General features: G+C 40.8%; 1 protein-coding gene across 1 annotated transcript; it reads right to left on the minus strand.

The window, feature by feature from the left end:
* Positions 1 to 12379: 12379 nt before the first annotated feature.
* On the minus strand, positions 12380 to 13297 carry LOC130926625 (olfactory receptor 11A1-like). Its single transcript, XM_057851627.1, has one exon. It carries the CDS (start codon positions 13295 to 13297, stop codon positions 12380 to 12382), a length of 918 nt encoding a protein of 305 aa, XP_057707610.1.
* Positions 13298 to 15179: the final 1882 nt, after the last annotated feature.

Raw genomic sequence — 15179 nt, forward strand, 5'->3', positions numbered from 1 at the left:
GATAGGTACACACACACACTCACATTTATATTAAAGTAGTTTTTCTCCCTTACCTTATTGAAAGCAATCAAATCAAAATGTTCCCATACAGGGGAGGATCACTCTTTTCGCGCAGGTTCCATCGCAAGCAAAGGACAAGGCTCGAAAAAAGATTGCACTGGTTGCACTGTTGCGCACAGATGTAACAAGTACAGGAGCCCGAAATCCACAAAATGTGAGATAACAGGCGATCGCCATTGCGTTTTGCAACCAATTTATACCGTAGTCTGTCCTGTTTTTACAATGTGCGCCAAACGTTGGATCACTTCCGAAGCATTCACGAGATTCAGCCGGCCGCCGGCGAGGCTTCCCACGTCATCATTTCCGGGTTTTGCCGAAATGAAAATCGCTACAAGCTTCGTGGAAACCCCCCTCCCATTACTCGACACAAGCTTCGGAACCTCAGCTCATTTCGTCCCATCACTAGATATCAGGTCATTTTGCGACATTTAGGGGGCGTGACCTGGTCATTTTGGGACATTTAAGGGGCGTGTCCTGGACATACTGTATCACGTCATTTGGGGGACATGTCCTATAGACCCTACCCACCGACGTCACAAAATCACGTGCTCGCTGTATGGTTCCGCCCACTTGTCCGTCATTTTGTGTCTGTATTATCAATGGTCTCAATTGATCAAGCAATTTATTATGCATTTCATGGAAGACCCGGTGCTTTCGGATGCCGTAAACTCACTTGATGCGTTGCATAAAAGGCGTTATGTGGAAAAGCTTCAGTTTATCCATTCGCCAGATCCATATTTGATGCCTAAATCGATGTTTTTCGACCCGCTGTCTCCGCCGTATTTGCCCGACATCTGCTAGCTACCCTGAACTGTACAACTATCTTGTCCACACAAAATCAGCCTATTCTCACGAAAGTTTGAAAAACTTTGAGAGCTTGGAGGCTTATAAATACTTCGTTGCTGGTTGGGTGAAACAGGTCCTCGTCCACGAAAATTCGGCAGGAATCTATCTTGTGCTTGGAAAGGTGAGTTACGAAATTTTCAATTCAAAATCTTTTGTTATTGCTAACATCCACTGTCAAGTCTAATGTATTTCATGTCGTTTGTCAATGGAGTTAGGGCTTTTAATGTTTATATGGTTTAGCGATAGCATTCTCACTACATACATACGTGTATGTTGTCGGCGATTAGCCTAGCAATGATCTTAATTGTGGTTGTCAGCCCAAAACCCTCTAAATATATATTAAATGCATCTTACCAGATATAAAATGACTACTACATAATCTGTGGTAATCGTTTGGAGCCCAGTTTTCTCGTCGAATTGCAGCAGCCCATCTCGCTCTCTTCTCTCCGGGTCTCTCGGAATCCGGTAGAACTTCAACTCTCTCCGTCTTCTCCGTCTATCTTCTCTGTTATTGCAACCGACCGTCACACACGCTGTAGGAGCCTAAATAACGTTTTGTTAATTATTCATGTTCGTTGTGAATAATTTGTTTTGATTTAATGTGATAGGCTTGTGATTTATTTATTTGATTTATAAAACGAGCTGTGACGTCACGTTTTACGACGTAGGCGGAAGGAGCTGTGTGTGGGGCAGGTGCGCTAGGGCAGAAAGAAAAGAGCCACACAGTTTTTTGACCTCTCTTTCTCTCTCTCTATAACGTTCTATATTTCTCTCTTTTACGGTCAAAGTGGATAATTTTTCATTTCCTCATTATTCTCTCTGTTTGCTCTTTTGTTCACGTTTTGGATATCGCTCTGTGGAGTCGTTTTTTGTTGGATTAAATGATTGAACTCAATACAAACAGTGAGAGTGATTTTTGCCGCTGTCCGGCGGGCCTGGGAGGAAACGAGGAAGAGAGCGTCGAGCTGGGGCCTTTTTTGTTGGTTGGAACCTACATTGCAAGTCAAAAAAACTCGCTCTTTGTGGATTATTTGTGGATTGATGCAAAGTGGGACTGCCTGCGCAAACGGATTACAACGTTGGAAGAGAAAAAGAGTCGCGCCGCAGCCGTGGACGGCTGACGCAACAAGTAGTGAGTGCCGTGTACAACTGCTTGCTAACTAGCTTTGCTTTGGCTAAGAGGCGAAAGTACGACGCTGCAGTATCGTTTGACATTCCTATTGAACTTGTGGAACTTTGTGGAAGTCTTGATTCATAATGGATGAACAAGATTGTGAAAAATTGACAATAGGAATGGATACGAAATTTGTAGACGAGCTCAAAGCTAAACAGCTAAAGACACGCAGAGATAAGCTAGCGAACTTGGCTCGCATGAAAGGCCGCATCGAAGAATTAATGCAAGATGATGCTAATATCGACGTTGTAAAAAATGAGCTTCGTGTGAACTTTAGCGGAATGCAGCAAGAGGTTTTGGACATTAATGACAGCCTTAAGAAATTAATGACTGAAGAGGAGCTTGTTGATGACAAAAATTGGTTTTGTCCCAAAAACAAGTTATTGGATGACTTCTTTTGGAAATGTGAAGAGTGGATGGATGAAGTTATCGAACGTGCTTCACCAAATGAAATACGTAGCAAACAAGTGCCTGCAGATTGTAGGTCTACGTCATCAAAATTGACCAGTAGGAGTCGATGTAGATCATATCATAGCAGAAGTTCGTCTTCGTCAGCATCCTCAATTAGATTAAAAACAGAAATGGAACGTGCATCATTAAAGGCACAAGCTGCAGCTTTACAAGCAAAATTGGAAATTGAACAAGAAGAAGCTGCATTAAAACAAAAGGAAGTTGCATTAAAGGCAAAAAAGAAAAAGCATGAAATGCAAACTGCACTCGCTAAGGCTGACGCAATGATGGAGGTGTTGCAAAAGTTTGAAAACACTCAAGAAAATGGTGGAATTAAAGTGGTTGAGATGAGCGGTAAACAAGACTCAAATCCAGCCGTTCAATTACCGTTGCCGCCTATCATACCAACATCAAGCATAACACCCGACGCACCTACGACTCCAGTTCAAATGGCTGAATTATCAAGGACGGAAAATAGAGAACAACATCAACCAGTTCTTAATGGGCTCTGCCAAGCGATATCTCAGCAAACAAGTATTACAGAGTACCTTGTGAAAAGTCACAAAGCATCCCTACTTCCCGAACTTGCTATTCCAACATTCGAAGGGAACCCTCTGCAATACAAATCATTTATTGGTGCCATTGAACATGGAATTGAAAGCCGCACTGTGGACAATCGTGATCGGCTTCAATTTATGCTGCAGTATACAAGTGGACAGCCACATGAGTTGGTGAAAAGCTGTATCCATATGGAACCAACAGCAGGATATGCTAAAGCAAAACAAATGTTGAAGGAGTTTTTTGGTGACGACTTCAAAATAGCTGAAGCATACATACAGGAAGCTATGGAGTGGCCAACAATCAAGCCAGAAGATGGCGTTGCACTTCAGTCGTTTGCATTATTTTTGACGGGCTGTTCAAACACAATGACAGACGTCAACTACATGGAAGATTTGGACAACTCCGCTAATATAAAGGCGTTGGCAAACAAGCTTCCATACAAGCTCAAGGAATCTTGGAGGAAGTTCGCATGCGATTTGCAAGAAAGAAGCAAAAGAAGAGTTAAGTTTAAAGATTTCGTAGACTTCCTGAACAGACAAGTTAAGTATCTTCTGCATCCGCTTTATGGGAATATAAAGGAGCTTAACTCAAACAAGACTGATCCCATAAAGCTGAAACCAAGATCACAAAACCCGGCGACATTTAAATCAAAGAAAGTGTTCACGACGGTCGTAGTGTCTCCTAGAACGGAAAATGACAAACCAGCAGTATTAAAAGCGCAACCTGTCCGAGTGGATGCCAGTGGCAAACCTTGTGCCTTTTGTAACGGACAGCAACACAGCCTCACAGTCTGCAAGAAGTTCAAGAGCAAGCCACACAAAGACAAAATTGACTTTTTGAGAAACAAAGGGTTGTGTTTTGCGTGTTTGAAACATGGTCATATGAGTAGCAGCTGCAAACAAAGGCTTCAATGCCAAGAATGTTTAAAACAGCATCCCACAGCGCTACACGTTGTCCATAAAGACTCCAGCGAAGAACCTGCGAAAGACAACAGTGAGCAACAATCTATTTCAAGTGCCCTCGTACAATCAACTGAAACCTGTGGCGTCACCGGGGCCGGTAAAGAAGATTGTTTGCTCTCGATAGTTCCAGTCTGTGTCAAGGCGCAAAGAGGAACTAAGACAGTGACGACCTATGCATTTTTGGATCCAGGCAGCTCAGCTAGCTTTGCTACGGAGTCACTGATCAACCAATTAAATATGAATGGACGCAATGCAAGCATCGCATTACGGACAATGGGAAATGATTCAATTGTGAACACACGCGTCGTGACAGGTCTGGAAATAAGCAGTTTGAATGGCAAACAGTTTGTCGAACTTAAGGAAGTGTATTCACAAAAGGTCATTCCTGTAGCTGTGGACAATATTCCCCGTCAAGAGGATATTGATGAGTGGCCTCACCTAAAAGAGGTAAAAATCCCTACTATTCAAGCTTCAGTTGGATTACTCATTGGAGTAAATGTTCCAAAGGCAATGGAACCGCTGCAAGTGATAAACAGCGTGAATGATGGACCATATGCCGTGAGGACGATATTAGGTTGGACAGTGAACGGACCACTTAGAAGTGGAACCGAAAGAACTCAAGCAAATCAACTGACAGGAATTACTGCAAACAGAATTTCAGTGGCAAGGCTGGAGGAGCTTTGGCATTTGCAGTTCAAGCAGGACTTTCCTGATGCTGGACAGACTGAAAGTTTGGAGATGTCCAAGGACGACCATCAGTTCATCCAGATGGTCTCTCAATCTACAGTACACCAGGAGGGTCACTACAATGTCTGCCTTCCAGTGAAAGACAAGTCGTTGTGTATGCCAAACAACAGGGTAGTGGCGGAGCAACGTGCAATAAACTTAGGGAAAAGATTCACAAGAGATGTGAAATACTTTCATGAGTATGTTGCATTCATGGAAAACCTTCTCAAAAAGGGATATGCGGTGCAACTCAAATGCAGTGAGCACAAACCTGTAGATGGACGAACTTGGTATTTGCCACACCATGGAGTTAGACATCCGACCAAGCAGAAGCTGCGTGTTGTCTTCGATTGTGGCGCCAGCTACCAAGGAACATCATTGAATGAGCAACTTCTGCAGGGGCCTGACCTAACAAGTTCATTGTTGGGAGTTCTCTTAAGGTTCCGACAGGAATCCGTGGCGGTCATGGCGGACGTGGAAGCCATGTTTCATCAAGTTCGAGTGAAAGATGAAGACACAGATCTCCTCAGGTTTCTCTGGTGGCCTGATGGGAACTATAAGATGGATCTAGTCGAGCACAAAATGCTGGTCCATATTTTTGGCGCAACTTCATCTCCAAGTGTCGCTACGTTTGCACTTCAAAGGTGTGCTACAGACTTTGCAGCTGAGTTTGGAGAAGAAGCAGCGCAAACTGTTCATAAAAATTTTTACGTCGATGATTGTCTCAAATCAACTTCTGATGAAGACAAAGCTATCAATCTGTGTGCCAAGTTGAGAAATATGCTGGCAAAAGGTGGATTTCGACTTACAAAGTGGTCGAGCAACAGCCGGAAGTTTCTTAACTCGGTCCCAGAATGGGAGCGGGCACAGGGATTTCAGGATTTGGACTTGGACAGGGACTACTTGCCAATGGAAAGGACATTGGGCATCCAGTGGTGCGCCGAATCAGATCAATTCAAGTTCAAAATCAACCAAAAGGAAAGACCACATACTAGAAGAGGCTTGCTGTCCCAAGTGAGTTCAATTTTTGATCCTTTAGGCTTTCTTGCACCAGTAATACTGCCTGCTAAAAGGATTTTGCAAGAATTGTGTCGACAAAAATACGGCTGGGATGAAGAGCTGCCAAATTCAGTGGTCTGCAGTTGGACAAAATGGATTTCAAGTCTTCCACAGCTTGAAAGGTTTGGAGTGAACAGATGCGTCAAGTTGAAGCAATGTGACGTGCCAGTCTCAGCGCAGCTTCATCACTTTGCTGACGCAAGTGAGGACGCCTATGGGACAGCGAGCTACTTGCTGCTACAGTTCTTCAGTGGCGACGTTCAGTCCAGTTTGGTCATGGCGAAGACGAGGTTGGCACCCTTGAAGTCTCCAACTATTCCCAGAATGGAATTGACCGCAGCCACAGTTGCAATAAAGATGGACAAGATTCTAAGAAAAGAGCTGGAGCTGGAGCTACAGCAATCAGTGTTTTGGACAGATAGCACAGCTGTGCTAAAGTATTTGAACAGCGAGCGCACCAGGTTCAAGACGTTCGTCGCAAATAGAGTGACAGCGATCCTGGAGCACTCACAAACTTCTCAGTGGAGGTATATTAACACTGCTTTGAATCCCGCTGATTATGTCTCCCGAGGACAAACTGTGGAAGCGTTCCTGCAAAATGAGTGCTGGATTTCTGGACCAAAGTTCTTGATCAAACCACCAGATCAGTGGCCGAAAAATCCAGATCCAGCAATGATAAAAGTTGATGATTTGGAGGTCAAAGCGGTAACTCAAGTGAACATCATTCAGGCGCAAGAGGCTGAAGAGCACATGGACCAGTGGATGAAACACTACTCATCCTGGAAGGCCTTGAAACACGCCGTAGCCTGGTTCCTAAAGTTGAAAACCTTGCTAAAGGAACTAACGGGAAAGAGAAAGGATTTAAGTGCATTAGGTGAGGAAAGCAAGATGAGTGCATTCAAGAAAGCAGTCAAAGGAAAGTGCTTGTCCTGTAATGACTTGGCTGAAGCGGAATTGGAAATTGTGAAGCATTGTCAACGCCAAAGTTTCAAAGAGGAATTGGCTATGCTACAAGAACACCAAAGAGTGAAGAAAAGCAGCTCGCTCTACAAGTTGTGTCCAGTACTCCAAGATGGTGTTATGAGAGTTGGTGGAAGGTTGAGCCGTGCAGCGATGCCTGAGGACTCAAAGCAGCAAGCCATCTTGCCCAAGAGTTCGCATGTCACGAGGTTGGTGTTGAGACACATTCATGACATCACAGCTCATGCTGGGAGGAACCACATGATGGCTATTCTACATCGAAGGTTCTGGATTGTTGGAGCTGTTGGAGCCATAAGAAGGACTTTATCCAAGTGTGTTACCTGCAAAAGGCTCCATGGAACTACGGGTCAACAACTCATGGCAGATCTACCATCCTGCAGAGTACTGCCTGACGATCCACCTTTCACAAGGGTCGGCGTTGATTACTTCGGTCCTTTCCAAGCAAAAAGGGGACGAGGACGAGTAAAGAAATATGGCGTAATCTTTACGTGTCTTGCAATAAGAGCCATACATCTGGAAGTTGCGTCTTCGCTTGACACGGATGCTTGCTTGAACGCAATCAGAAGATTTCTGGCAAGAAGAGGACAAGTCGCGGAAATGTATTCGGATAACGGAACCAATTTTCATTCAGCGGACAAGGAAATGAAGAAATCAATCAGGGAATGGAACACAAGCAGGATTGAAAAATACTTGCAACAAAAAGGAATTCAGTGGCATTTCAACCCACCAGCAGGATCTCACCACGGAGGAAGTTGGGAACGACTTATTCGTTCAGTGAGAAAAGTCTTGAACGTCACAGTCAAGGAACAAGTTTTGGATGAAGATGGTCTACAAACTTTGCTTTGTGAAGCCGAAGCCATAGTGAACTCCAGACCTATCACAAAGGCATCTTCGGACGTCAATGACTTGGAGGCTCTCACACCCAACCACCTGCTGCTGTTAAAGGTCAAGCCTGATTTGCCGCCAGGATTGTTTCATAAAGAGGACCAATACACCAACCGCAGATGGAAGCAAGTACAATACCTCGCTGACATTTTCTGGAAGCGCTGGTGTAGGGAATACCTCATGCAACTCCAAGAACGTCAACGATGGTCTACGCCTGGAAGAAACTTCAGCATCGGAGACGTGGTGCTGATCGTAGACGACACATCGCCCAGGAATTCATGGCCACTCGGACGGATTGTGGAGACTTTTCCCGGAAGAGACGGACTTGTTCGTCAAGTTCGAGTTAAGACGAAAACCAACGAGCTTTGTAGGCCGATAACAAAGCTATGCCTTCTACAGGAAGCAGAGCATAGTTAATGAACATATAGACAATTTGTTGTTATAGAATTTCCAGAGTGTATTATTTAGGCACCTCTATTTAAGTTTGGACTTTTAGGTAATTGTTTCATTGTGGTGATAACAATTAGGGGCCGGTAATGTAGGAGCCTAAATAACGTTTTGTTAATTATTCATGTTCGTTGTGAATAATTTGTTTTGATTTAATGTGATAGGCTTGTGATTTATTTATTTGATTTATAAAACGAGCTGTGACGTCACGTTTTACGACGTAGGCGGAAGGAGCTGTGTGTGGGGCAGGTGCGCTAGGGCAGAAAGAAAAGAGCCACACAGTTTTTTGACCTCTCTTTCTCTCTCTCTATAACGTTCTATATTTCTCTCTTTTACGGTCAAAGTGGATAATTTTTCATTTCCTCATTATTCTCTCTGTTTGCTCTTTTGTTCACGTTTTGGATATCGCTCTGTGGAGTCGTTTTTTGTTGGATTAAATGATTGAACTCAATACAAACAGTGAGAGTGATTTTTGCCGCTGTCCGGCGGGCCTGGGAGGAAACGAGGAAGAGAGCGTCGAGCTGGGGCCTTTTTTGTTGGTTGGAACCTACACACGCCTTCACCATTTTGATTATTAATGTTAACGAGCAGAAAAAACACGTCGTAAATAGGAGGAATGTACGTAGCCGTAACAGGGAAACATGATGTGTTGACGGACAATTGGGCGGCACCAGTCAGGAGGAAGGAGTTGTGACGTCACGTGGGTAGGGTCTGATATTTGGTAATTTCCTGTTGATTTGGGGACATTTGTTTTTTTGCCATTGAAAATGAATGTAGGCAAAGCCCAGACAATTTAAGTACTGCCCACTTACTTCGGCATAGTATATTAAGTTATTGTTACTTATCTTTATTGAGTTCATGTCAACTTTATTGAAGTGGATTACACTAAGATACCTCAAGTAAAGTAATACAAATTTCAAGTAAAACCCACTTGTTTTGGCACAATATATTAACCCTTGAGAGTCGAAGGACGCGCCGGCGCGTCCTCAGCGCACGTCGTCTTTGAAGCGCCCTCACGTTTTAATTACGTCACCCACATGCCGTTGGTTGGTCTCGTTTTAAAGTGCGGAAGTTGCGGTTTACTCTCGTTATTATTTGAAGTCAATCGACCAACTAGAACGTGAGATATTGTCATTTAAGTTTTATAGTTTTATTGTCCTCTCAAAAAAACATTAAAACGCTGCATGGATCATTTGTTTATGTCTATATTTCCATCATTTCTAGTCCTTTTTCAAAACGGAAGCTCCATGAAAAAAACACAAATCAAACGAACCCTTTCGAAGTCACAGTGGAAGCACAAAATGCGTTTTTTTTTTAAATAAATATAACTGCGGTGCGAGGTTCAACCGAACGAGAGGGAGGAGTGTTCTGAAGCAGCGAGGTGGCGAGCGACGGCCAGTTGGATACTGCTGGATCGAGCAGCGACTTTGTGTGACTTTGACAATGAACGGAAAACTAAATTTAGCGCAAGCAATTGTGCTTCTGATCAACTTGAGGAAGAGGATGGTCCAAATTCGTCATCATCGTCTTCTTCGGAAGAGTCCTCGAGTGAAGATAGTGACGGATTTGAACACGTGGGTGACGCCATCGACGAGTAGAGGTAAACCAACTCACTCTTTTTTTTCATGCTGAAAACGTTTCTTTTGAAAGTTTCTTTTGATATTGCAAGACAAAGTTAATTTTGATGCAATATAAGTGTGTGTTTGTGTATATAATAATAAAATGTGCATATCAGATCAAAGTCGTACGTGCACTGTGGGTATCCCAGGCAGGAATTTATAATTTGTGGTGTTCTTCTTTCTATATGAAGATTAGGGATGTAGCACATATTCAGCTATGGTATTCTTTCTATTGTCATACATATAGATTTCCATTATTATTTATTGCTGTATATATTTTTATTTTATACTTTATTATTTTCATAAATACTGACTTATTTTCATGTACATTTATAGTGACAATGAAAGCAAAGTGAAATGAAAATGGAAGGGTGGAAAGAGGACCGACACCCCATGGAAGTGTGAGCTGTGTGATGTAGCCGTGTCTAATTCCAGGACGAAACTGCTTTTCGGAGTGGCATGACTGAAAAAAATTTAACTTGTTTATTGTAAATATTTTTGAAAATGCTTTTTTTCCCCCAATGTTATATATATATTTTTTTCCCACATCAATCTTCTCAATTTGTGTATATAAATGTGTGTTCAAGAAGCTTGATTGTGTGTACATAGTTTTCATCAGGCGATTGGCCGCAATACCTAAACTCATAAAGAGATGGCCTCTAAACACTTTTTGTGTTAGATGGTATATATTTTTTCACTGTTCTTCACTGTTAGGTCTGCTGTATATAACCTGTTTTGACTGGAGCATGTATAAAGGCAAAAAACGCCTATGGCTATACCTGTTGTTTATGTTGAATTGTCAAATATAAGACTATTTATTCTAATTTTTTTTGGTTGAATGTTCATCCTAACATGTTGAATAAATATTACAAAGTTTCAAAACGGTTCGTTACGCATGTTTGGTTGTCAATTGGACATCAATATTAAAAATTTTGACAAAACGATTTTGGAATTTTTGGTCTTTTTGGGCCCAAAATGATGATTTATAATTGATCAGTGAAGGAAACAACAATTTGGACATGAAGTTCAAGGTGTCACAAAAAAAGGGACCAAACCAGGCCATCGTAAACAATTCTTTCTTTGAAATATAAAGGCAACTTCAAAGGCATGCAAAATCAGACAAAATAGGCCCAGACCTTAAAGGGTTAAAGTTCATTAGACTCAAAGTAATTGAGTTGTAACAACTTGATTTGAATTTAACTTTACTAAGATACATTAAGTTCTCACAACTTAAAAAAAAGTACCACTGACTTAAATTTGATAATTCCACACTACTTAACACAATAAGTTTGTTTACTTACTTTTCCCAAGGTAATCGGTTTCCTCAATTTATTTAAGTAAACTTAACTTGTTAGAATTTACAGTGTACAATTATTATCTTTATATATTGTTTGGTGGATTTCATATTCACAAATTTAATTTCAAAACGCAAATCCGAACTTTAATCTTGGTTGAAATTGATTTATATTTCACATCACTAAATATGATATAAAACAAAAGATGCAAGTCTATTCTTGAAGCCCATACATAATTATTTAACATATAATATGTATATTTTATTATTTTATTTATTTATTTCTGTCTGTCTTAGTAAGTACAGGGAAAAATTGTTAATGGTGGGGCATATATTACGTGAACTCGGCGAAAGTTTAGATTTGAAACCCAACTACATAAATAAAAAAAATTTTTAAAATTACCTTTTATTTCATTTATGTTTTGTTTAACAAGGCTATCATTAGAATTTATACATTAGGGTTTAGGGTTAGTATTTCTTTTGGACAAATGAAGTTATGTAAACCTATGTCCAGTTTAATCAAGATATTAAAAAAAAAAAAAAAAAGTTGATGTATAGTTGATTTGTGGTAACAAGATACACATAACACAAATAATAGGGAAAAAAAACATCTGACACTACTGTAGTTGGGTAAACACTTGGCACTTTTTTAGTGATTTTACAAATTGTTTGTACTATAAACAACAATTTACAAATCAGCCAGTAGATAAAAAATACATAATAAGCTCAATATTTGAAAGAAAATAGTCCTTGAAATAAGTTGTTGCTGCGTCAGTCAGTGTAGTTTCAGTTGAGTACTTAGTCTTACAATATTTATACATTTTCACTTTACTTTCAGCATTATTGGGAGGGCAGGGAAAATGTGAAGAAACATTTTATGATGTGAATAAAACAGCACTAGAAGAACAAAAGTGACGAGGGGAGAAGACTATAAATCACACGAGTTTACTCCTTTTTTAATGTATAAACTATAACCTTCTGTGTATATATTTTTTCTTTTTTTAATTGTACTCAAAAGTTATGTTACAAGTACAGTATGTTGAGAGAATGGGAGTAAAGGCTTCAATTTCTACTGACCTTACAGTAAATGCAAAACCTGGGATTTTATGTCCTATTATGTTTACGTACGACTCTTTTCTGTAAAAGAAGCACAAAGAAATGAATGAAAAATTAAATCATGACATTAAATCCGAGGATCCGAAATGCTCTTTATTCATCAACTCTGGAACCTTTCTAAAACAACAATCAAATGCAAAAAAAAAAGTAAATACTACACGAGCATCACTGTGATTTCACTATCATTCCAACCTTACAATCATCTTCTATGACAAAACAGCAATTTCCTAATGTGTTTCCAGATTTCTTTCATTTTAACTCCGTATATGATCGGATTAAACAGAGGATTGTATACCACAATTTGCAAACTCATTATCAGTCGCACAGTTTTTGACAGCTCCGACTCCAGCCGTGCTATGATGACGTCAAAGCCGCACAAACACGAGAAGCTGATCAAAACCATCAAGTGGGGTAAGCACGTCTCTGCCACTTTCTTACGGATTTCTCCGCAGCTCCGATAGGTCACAATGAATATCTTTATGTATGTGAACAGGATAAACAGCACTGGGAAGAGAGTAATATTTGTTAAAACAACCAAACCCCACACAGTGAGAAATCTGGGGACCACACAGTAGAGTTTCTGAATGGCATTGTTGCAAAACATTCCTGATAATACAAGGTGACACATTTTTTGCTGGGCAGTGAAGACGGTCGCCACCAACACGAGGCAGGCAGGCAAAATCCAGGCCACAGTCAAGAAGACTACGACGCTGGCTGGACGCATTGTAGCTGCATATTGCAAAGGTCTGCAGATGGACACGTACCTGTCGTAAGCCATGGCTGACAACAGCAAAAAGTCGGAGCCTGCTAGAGAATAAAATATCAAATACTGGAACATACAAGCTGAGTGAGAAATGCTCTGCCTGTAAGACAAGACATCTACTAGGAGTTTGGGATAGATAACAGTGCTGAACAGAAGTGAGTTGAAAGACAAAGCTGCAATAAAAATATACATTGGCTCATGAAGATTCCTGTGAATCCAAACAAGACAAATAATGGTTAAATTACAGCATAGGATGAGAAGGTATAACATCAAGAAAACCGCAAAATATACATATCTGTACTTGTCTACATCTACATAGCCACCAAGACTTATTAGGTAATGTGTTCCGTTCATGGTCCATCCATGCGTTTGCACTTCATGTGCACAATGCACACAGTGGTCAAGAGTTGCGAGAGCGTCAATGTTTTTATGATGGCTTCTTAGCCTCCATGGATCTCATTAAGAGTTGCTCACATGACAACAAACTTGTTAGAGGTGGGTGGTTAATGTGTTACATTTACTCCGTTACATTTACCTTAGTAATGTTTGGAGGAAAATGTACTTCTAAGAGTAGTTTTACGAAATCATACTTTTTAGTAGGGTATCACGATCCAATCACGTGATCGGAACAATCGTGCCATTTTTCAGAGGATCGGAATCGGGTGATAAGTATCGGCTTTTTCAATTAAAAAATATATTTGTTTTTTTGCTTCATGCTTATAAGGCATTTCACTCTCCCTCCTGCTGCTTCTCTTGGTCAGCTGGAGTTTCCTACTTAAAGGGATCCTCTGTTTTTAAGACAAGTAATTCTTAAAAGATAAATGTTAGTATGAGTTATAATAATTTTATATTAAAACCCCTCTTAATGTTTTTGTTTTAATAAAGTTTGTAAAATTATTTTAAGTGATGGGTCGCTATTCTTGTTACGTCGCAGTGACGTCACAGGTCCCGTTGCCGAAATTCCAGCGTGTCACTCGTTAACTTTCCCAACATGTCGTCAGTTCTACCCTTCCTATTTGAACCAGATCTGAAAAGTGAAGAGCAGGACAGCACTGTCAGTCGTTCACAAGACGAGCTTCAGGGAAAAATGCGTGCAGCAAATACCTGATTAAACAAAAGTTGGGCAAAACTGGTGATGCGAGAGAGTCATGTTGGGAAGTCCTGTTGGGAAGTCCGGTTGGGAGCGAGAGTGTATGCTGTCCGGTTTTATTAGCAGATATTCAAGGTAAACATATTGCGTTTTCAAACTTATCCCAATATAATTATGTAGATTGTTAGCATCCAGAGCTGTCGTGTGCTTACAGTACAGGCCAAAGAGCACACCTTGTGTAATCCATGTTTTGTACATTGTAATGCGTGGTAGCTAGGATACGTGTATAAAAGTACCAAATAGGGGAGAAGCTACTAATGCACATCTACTTAATGCACATTTATTCACAAAAAATACCGTATTGGCCCGAATATAAGACGACCCCGATTATAAGACGACCCCCTCTTTTTCAAGACTTAAGTTTGAAAAAAGACTTTTTGAACACCAAATTAATTTTTATACAGAAACGACCACGGAAAGCTTTTCTCTGACTGAGCATTTTTTAGGCGATCTTTTTGAGCTCTCCATCTCCGTACATTACACTCTGTGACACCATATTTCACAGCCGCTTTGCAGTTGTTTGAAGACACCGCCTCATTTATCACCATCAACTTGAAGTTTGCGTCATAACTTCTCCTCAGCTGCCGGTGTTCTGCCAAAATGTCCTACATCGGCGAAACGTCCTACATTAGTCGAATTTGACACCTAAATTACTACCGTGCGCTCTAAACTTGTTTTGTTTAGATGCATACAGGAATAACGTACTAAAGAAATGCCTGCAGAAAATACTTAAATGTAGTTATGTCAAATAAGGACGATTTAAATACGCTACGTGACTAATGTGGTCAACTGCTTCAAAGCTAACACAAAAAAACACAATGGTTAAAAGTATGAGAGGGTAATACATGCAAAAAGTATCTTTGAGGCTGTGAAAAGGTTCTAAATAACTAAATAAAAACAAAAATAGTGAGTACTCGCCGCTTCCAACCGATGTGCGCATGCGTGTGAATGCATATGCAAGCGCCCTGAGCATTGTGTAGGACGTTTCGCCGCGTAGTAAGGAATGGCCAAACACCGGTTAACCTGGCCAATCTTCGACCCACTTTTCTCCAAATTGTCGCGAAGTTTCTCCATTTTCGGTTATCT

Source organism: Corythoichthys intestinalis, chromosome 12, assembly GCF_030265065.1.
Source record: "Corythoichthys intestinalis isolate RoL2023-P3 chromosome 12, ASM3026506v1, whole genome shotgun sequence".
Classification (NCBI taxonomy): Eukaryota; Metazoa; Chordata; class Actinopteri; order Syngnathiformes; family Syngnathidae; genus Corythoichthys; species Corythoichthys intestinalis.